Here is a 6,909-nt window from a genome sequence, read left to right as displayed (position 1 = left end):
ATTGGAACGTCTTCCGACAATTCACTTCGTGCGTCGATCACTATCTCACGTAGCAGTGAGGTAAGTACGTCTATGAATGGACTCTCGAGGCCTTGCCTGGAAGGCTCACCGTCAGCTTGGGGGGGAGTGTCATCACGTCTATCACGTCCACCTCGTTTTCCCCGAGCATGGCCTCCTCGCCCATTTTGAGAGCGACTCATGCGCCCTAGGAGACTTCCTCCTCTGCCGGTCTGGCGGCCGCGGTTACTGTGATACCCGCTCCGGCCGCGGTTGTTGCCACGCCAGGTTTTGGCGGGTGGTCCGTAGTACGCCCTAGGCGCGATTGGGAGGGCGGGAGCGTGTGCCACAGCGACGCCCATGCCCGGTCCCGATCGCATGCTCTGTGCAAGCTGCGAGAACGCCGTCGCCCATTGAGTTCCCTGTGAGAGAAGGGCCCCGAACGCGTCCTCCGACATGGCTACCCCTCGCATTCCTGATCCCCAACCGTAGTCCCTCCCGTGGACGGCATCCCTCCTGAACGGTGTTCGGGGAGAGGTGCGTGTCGGTGGCGAACGCAGTAGACCTCCCTATAGCCAGCCGGTGGCTCGCCGGGGTTGGGGCCGTTACCAGTGAAGTGCGCCAAGAGGCGGTCGGCGTATTGCTGCCACAACGCCCAGTGCTCTGTGTTGTAGTCCCGAGGGTTGGCAGAAGACATGTCGTTCGTGGGAGTGGTTCCGTGTGTGTGTGTGCGAGAGTGCGACGTTTGCGATGTGTCTTCTCTGCTACTTTTTAAACAGGTTCGGAGAATGTCTCTGCCGTCAAAGCAAACCGATCCGACGCTCAACGTGATGCCTTCGTCATCTTCCGCCGCGGAAGCAACTCCTGAATCAGTTTTTTTGTGGAGCCGTGGTTGTCTCGATCGCAACAGGTGAGTCCTTCAGCTTATTCACGCGCGGTACTCCTAGTGCTTCGAGATATTCCGCCAGAGCTCTCAGATGGCTTACATCGGCGTAAGGTGCCCATGTCACATCCCCTGTGGACCACTGCACCTGGAACTCGGCGTCCGCTCCCCGCCCTATGTGTGAAATTATCCGATCGACCGCCCACTCCCTAGGGCTTTCACCGAGCCCCGGAATCTGATGGTATTGTCTCCCAGGAAACCTGCGGTCATCATTGGGGTAATGTGGGCGTAGGAGTGACGCATGGAAGGCGTTTGCCAGTCCGCGTGCCCGCAATTCGGCAGGCAAGTCCAATTTGTAGGTTGCGCCCTCCACGATGACTCTGCTAATTCGGAAAGGTCCCAAGTATTTTGGAGCCAGCTTGCGTGCGATGCCTTTTGGAAGTGATATGTTCTTTGTCGACAGATACACCAAGTCATTCACCTTAAAAGGTGCCGGACGCCTTCGCTTGTTTGCCTGGTCAGTCTGCGCGATCCTGGCCCCAATTATGGCATCATGGGCTGACATGATCGCGTCTTTCATGCGTGCTGCAAAAGCACGAACACCGGGGTACGGGGTCTCCGATGCCCACACCAGCGAGCGCGGCATCTGGCCGTAATTCAGGTAGAATGGTGAGAACCCCGTCGTCTCGGACCGTGCCATATTCATTGCTAACTCTACTGCCGGTAGACGTGAAACCCAGTCTTTCTGGTCGGGTCTGACGCACTGACGCAACATTTGTGTCATTGTGCGGTTTGCGCGTTCCGTAGCCCCATCTGTTTGAGGATGGAAGGACGAGGATAGACGGATTTCCGTGCGCAAAAGGCCATGCAAGGTACGCCAGAACGTGCTTGTGAACAACGAGTCCCGATCACTGATTATTCTCTCTGGCAATCCATGCAGCTTGTAGACGTGTTCAAACACGACCTCTGCCATGTCTGCTGCCGTATACGTTTGTAACGTAGGTACCAGGTGTACCATGGACGTGAGCTGATCTATAATAACACAGATCATGTCGAAGTCCCCCAATCGGTTTCCTGAACTCGGCAGTGGGCCTACGAAGTCGATGGCGATATATTGCCATGGCCGCTGTGGTACAGGCAGCGGTCGCAACAGCCCCATGGGCTTTGCTGGTACTGACTTCGTCATCGCACAGACTCCGCACGTTTTGCAGTACGCTTCCGTGTCTGCCACGATTTGTGGCCACCAGACCTCCGCCCTCAACGCATCCAACGTTTTCCGATATCCCAGGTGTGCAAGCAGCGAGTGAGTATGCTTAATCAATATCTCGCGCACGCGTCTCGTGCCGACTAGAATATCAGGTATGCACAGTAAGTGCATTTCTCCATGTTTTTTGTACAGTAGACCGTCGATGTACTCGAACAGTGGGTATTCCGACGGCGTACTGACCACCTTTCGGAAGTAGGCATCTTCTATATATCGACCACGCAGCCCGCCTGGTAGCTGCATTCCTAGGTCTCCAGCGGTCGACACTATGTCGGCTGGCCTCCTTTCTGCAGCGTTGCTGGTTGTCTCCGGCGTTGTGTTTTGTGAGACGTCAGTCTTGTCGTTACACACAGCTTCTGATCCTGCTTGGGGCGAGCGGCCATCGGTTGTGGCATCCGCGCTCGGCTGGCGTAGTGTGTCTGTTGATGAGCTCTCTGATGCCATCGTGGTTGGTATGGTTGTGCCTTCGTGCATTGCACGGTACGTTCCTTCAGGCTTTTTGTTCTGTGCGATTCGAGCTGACCGTCTCGGTGTAAAGTCGATTACAGCAGCTGCACCCGTGTACAGAGGACGCAGGATGTCCATTATGCCCTCCTCATTACCGTCTTCGGTGTTGTCATGTCCTACATACTCAGACGTCGCTCGTTCGATGCCTGTGGGCTCATCGCTGTATAGTCTAGACAATGCGTCCGCTAATACATTTGTTTCCCCTGGAATATAATGTATGGAGAAGCGGAATTCATTCAGTACGTCCATCCATCGGTGCTGTCTCGGAGAGAGGTTTTTCTGCTTCATCAAAAACTCTAGGGCTTTATGGTCTGTACATATGCGAAACGATGTGCCATATAACAAAGGGCGGAATCGTTTCAGTGACTCGACGATGGCGAGTAACTCCTGTTCATGCACCGCATAGTTTTGCTGTGCTGAGTTGAATTTTCCGGACCAGAATGCGACAACCCTCGCTCTGGTGAGTACTTCTCCTTGGCATATGTATCCGCTTGCGCCTGTCAAGGAGGCATCCGTTACCAGGTTAATCGGAGGTGCGCTTTCCGAGTAATCCAACGCTGCACGCCTGCTATGCCTCCACTTGTGCACCGACGCTTTCACTTGTTCGAAAGCACGCTGGTAGGTGTCCGTCCAATTCCAAGGTTTTGCAGAGCTTGTGAGTTGTGCTAAAACACCCATCGGGATTCGGATTCCTTCACAGTCTGGAGCCAAAAACCCGACAGCCCCCAGGAAAGAGCTAAGCAAACTTTTGTTCGTCGGTACCTTCCAGTTCTGTACTGAATCCACCTTGTGGGGGTCCATAGCGATCCCCTTCTCATCTATTAGGTGTCCCAATAGTTTCAGCCGCGTTGCGAAGAAGTTCATCTTGTCAGCCCCAAGATAGAACTTGTGCTTCCTCAGGACGTCAAAAATCGTTCGTATGTGTTTGACATGGTCCTCGATGGTGTCTGAATATATGACTATGTCGTCGAGGTAGACGTCCATGAACACTCCGATGTACGGCGCAAAGATGTGGTTCATCACTGTTTGGTAAGTCGTTGGCCCGTTTATATCCCCTTGTTGTAGCACTAGGCTCACCATCGTTCCGTCTGGCGTGGTGAACAGAGTACGAGGTACGTGTTCCGGTACCACCCTTATTTGTTCATAAGCATCCTTTCCGTCTATCAGGCTTCTGTACCGGTGTTTCACCACGTTACGGAGTATTCCATCGATATCAGGCAGCGGCGCTGCCAGCTTGTGGGTGTTCGCGTTCTGCTCACGCTTGTCTACCACAGTTCTAATACGGATTTCGCCGTCTCCCTTGGGAGGCTTCTTGAGGATCAGCATAGGGGACGCATTGACTCCCGAAGCCATTTGCCAGCGGCCAGAGGCCAGGTACGCCCTCTTCTTCTCCGCCCAAATAGGCTTGAGAGCTTCAGGGCATTTGGACGGTCTCCATGAGTACACTTTCGTCTCATCTATGAGTGGAATAGTGTGATTTATTTCTCTAAGCGGCGGCAGCTCCGCGTTCGCACCGTCTTGGCACAAGTCCGCCGCTTCCCGTTTCAATTGCTCACGTATCTTTTCCAGCTCGTCCTCAAGCAGGTCAGCTGCAGCTGACGAAACGACTGCCACGTCCTCCCCTCGGATGTCTACCGGACTCAGGGAGCCAATAGAAACTCGGGTAGGGTTCAACCCTATCGCCACTTGATGTTGAAACAAGAACGGTGTTCCTAATATAATGTCGTAATTATCCAGGTTCACTACGTCGAAGCGTCGCTGACATCGTATATCCTGATAGGAAAATTCAGCCATGACGGAACAATTTATCTTAGACCGGGAACCATGTACAGCGAGCTGCACAGGCAAAGGTTTCGCCAAAATATCCTTTTTCAGGCCCAGTTGGTCCACCAAAGTGGTCGACATGAAGTCAGCCATTGACCCCGTATCCAGCAATGCTCTGGCGCGTTCGCCGTTGATGTATACTAACAGCACAACAGGTTTTGGGATCACACGGCTAAAATCCTTAGGCCGCATGGAGTTCCGTTCTACTGCTGGAATAGTGTTCTCCGTCCCTGAGCTCGAGTTCTTTGTGGTCTGACCCTTAGTCCTTCTAGATGGTCTGATAGCTCCAAGCATCAAAGACCATCTCTTACGACGTCGTTTTTCGGCAATGTCCCGCATTTCCCTGATGTCTTCCGGCGAGTACTCATCCATTAATGAGTCCATTACCTGTCTTGGATCAAAACCTGCCTTATGAACAGTTGTGTGGCTCAGCACGAGTTCAACACCCTCGGCAGCCGTAGTTACGAGGTAACCCGTGTCGTGTCTGGCCACCTGTACCATATTTTCTATACCAGCTAATTGACAATACCGCTCCTGCATAGCGTGTTTCGCGTGTGCACGAAGCCAGTAGATGGCTGGATGAGTGTCAAACTGTGAGCGACAGTCCGGGAAACCATCCTGCCAGTCAGGTGGCACTGGGGCTGCGATGAACGAGTCCCAAGTTTCCTGTAATATATCCGGGACCGTTCGTGTGAAGCCGAGAATTTCTTCTACACTGACTGCGAAGGAGTCCGGGAACGTTCGTGTCCCATAACGCGCGAACAACTCATCTGTGATCTCAACAGTAGACCCCCATCCGATTGAGCTGAAACGCTCGCTTGCCGCCATGCCCACCTCAGCAGACGCACGGGGGTCGTGAAAATCATTGAACATGTCCAGCGCAATTTTCTCCGCTTCCGCCAGTCGCGGATGATCGATAGCATTGTCTGACCACTCGTCTGTTTCAATAGATATAGATCCTAGACGTATATCGGTGTCCGTCCCCCTTGCTCTGTCGGCCAAGCTTTCTAGGTGTTCGAATCTAATGGAGCTCGATCCCAGGGGGACGTCCGGGGCCTTCGCAGTCCTACGCTTTGGACAGTTCCAACTCTTATGACCAGGTAGCTCACACGTGAAGCACAAGTCTTTTTGTGTAAGTTCTGCGAGTTTTTCGTCCGAATGTCTCGTCTGATGCTCTTTCTTCTTACCCCCGTTGTGACGTTTGCCTGTGTCCGGAGGATGGCTATTCCCGCTGTGCGTACGTCCGGGCTGTCCATTCATGCTGTTTCCTGACCTGTTGTTAGCCTGTCTTGCAGCGTTCGAAGGCGGTCCTTGCGGTTGTGCCCTGTACGGCATCGGCCCCGCCGTTCTGGTCGCAAAACGCCCCCATGTTCGGCCGGGCACTCGGCCTTCAAAATCCCGTTCTAATCTGCGGGCTTCAAGGTGTGCCTTCTCTTTCCGTGCAGCGTGTTTGACGAGCCTATCTAGCGGTGTAGTTTCCGGATCAAATCCCTTCTCAATCAGGTGTACTCGTAAGTATTGATTAATGCCTTTCCAGAAGATTTGCACCAGCTGAAAGTCAGTGACATCGGGAAACCGTTTAGCCAAGTGCTCGATTTCCCGCACATAGTCACGTAACCTCGTTGTCCCTTGGTAAGCACGCTCCAATTTCGCCCTAAGCACCCTTTTGAAGTCTTCAGGGAAGCAGTAGTCGAACAGTCCATCGTAGACGTCCTGTTTGGACCACTTGTTTCGTTCAGGAGCCACATGGTTCATGAAGAACTTTGCGGCCTTGCCTCCCAAGTAATTCATCATGGTTTTCACCACAAAACCGTCGGGTACGTCGTTCACTTCAGCCCAGGTGTCTAGCTCATAGCACCACTGGTCAAATTCATCCAGATCCGGGTGTCCGGTCCAGCGGGATGGCTCCCTGAGCTTGATACGCTTCAACAGTGCCTGTAAGTCCCTTACTTCCTGCTTTTGCTTCTTCCGATGACGTTTCTCCGACGTGGATTTGCCTTTGGCGTTTTTACGGCTCCCTTCCGACTCGGATGACTCGGAGCTCTCTGGAGAGGATGTATTATTCTCCGAGTCGGAACTGCTGTCATCCGGGCTCGAGTCGGAGCCGTCGGGTGGTTTACGCCCTCCGTTGTGCCCACCTCCGTTTCCAGCACCGCGTCCCGTAGCAGACGCACTGTACCATCCTCCGTCTGGTACTTGCGACGGTTCCCGCTTATACGCGGCCGGCGGTGTCCGTTTATGCGACGTAGGTCGGTTCTGCCCGGCCGTGGGCTTCGCAGCTCTTGATGTGCGCCCTCCTGCGAAATTTTCCAAGAACTCACGCTGTTCTGATGACCTTGGCACGCTTTTCTGTTTCTGATTCGCCGTAAAGCGGCCATTCGTGCCCGCCGGGGCGGGCGTGTCTTTATCTTCGATTTCCACTATGACAGCGTGG

At 53.7% G+C, this 6,909-nt stretch overlaps 3 protein-coding genes across 3 annotated transcripts; all 3 read right to left on the bottom strand.

Moving 5' to 3' along the window:
* Window positions 1-917: 917 nt before the first annotated feature.
* DICSQDRAFT_16490 (uncharacterized protein) lies at window positions 918-1,247 on the bottom strand (the record flags this gene model as incomplete). Its single annotated transcript, XM_007371540.1, has 1 exon — window positions 918-1,247. A coding segment is annotated over one exon (330 nt), but the record flags the coding sequence as incomplete, so codon positions are not given.
* A 2,769-nt stretch (window positions 1,248-4,016) lies between these two features.
* Window positions 4,017-4,667, bottom strand: DICSQDRAFT_12111 (uncharacterized protein; the record flags this gene model as incomplete). Its single annotated transcript, XM_007371539.1, has 1 exon — window positions 4,017-4,667. A coding segment is annotated over one exon (651 nt), but the record flags the coding sequence as incomplete, so codon positions are not given.
* A 1,230-nt stretch (window positions 4,668-5,897) lies between these two features.
* Window positions 5,898-6,371, bottom strand: DICSQDRAFT_38926 (uncharacterized protein; the record flags this gene model as incomplete). The annotated part of the gene is made up of 1 exon (XM_007371538.1): window positions 5,898-6,371. A coding segment is annotated over one exon (474 nt), but the record flags the coding sequence as incomplete, so codon positions are not given.
* Between the last annotated feature and the right edge of the window lie 538 nt (window positions 6,372-6,909).

The sequence above is a fragment of the Dichomitus squalens genome, assembly GCF_000275845.1.
Source record: "Dichomitus squalens LYAD-421 SS1 unplaced genomic scaffold DICSQscaffold_116, whole genome shotgun sequence".
Classification (NCBI taxonomy): Eukaryota; Fungi; Basidiomycota; class Agaricomycetes; order Polyporales; family Polyporaceae; genus Dichomitus; species Dichomitus squalens.
This window is presented reverse-complemented; position numbering and strand designations above follow the sequence as displayed.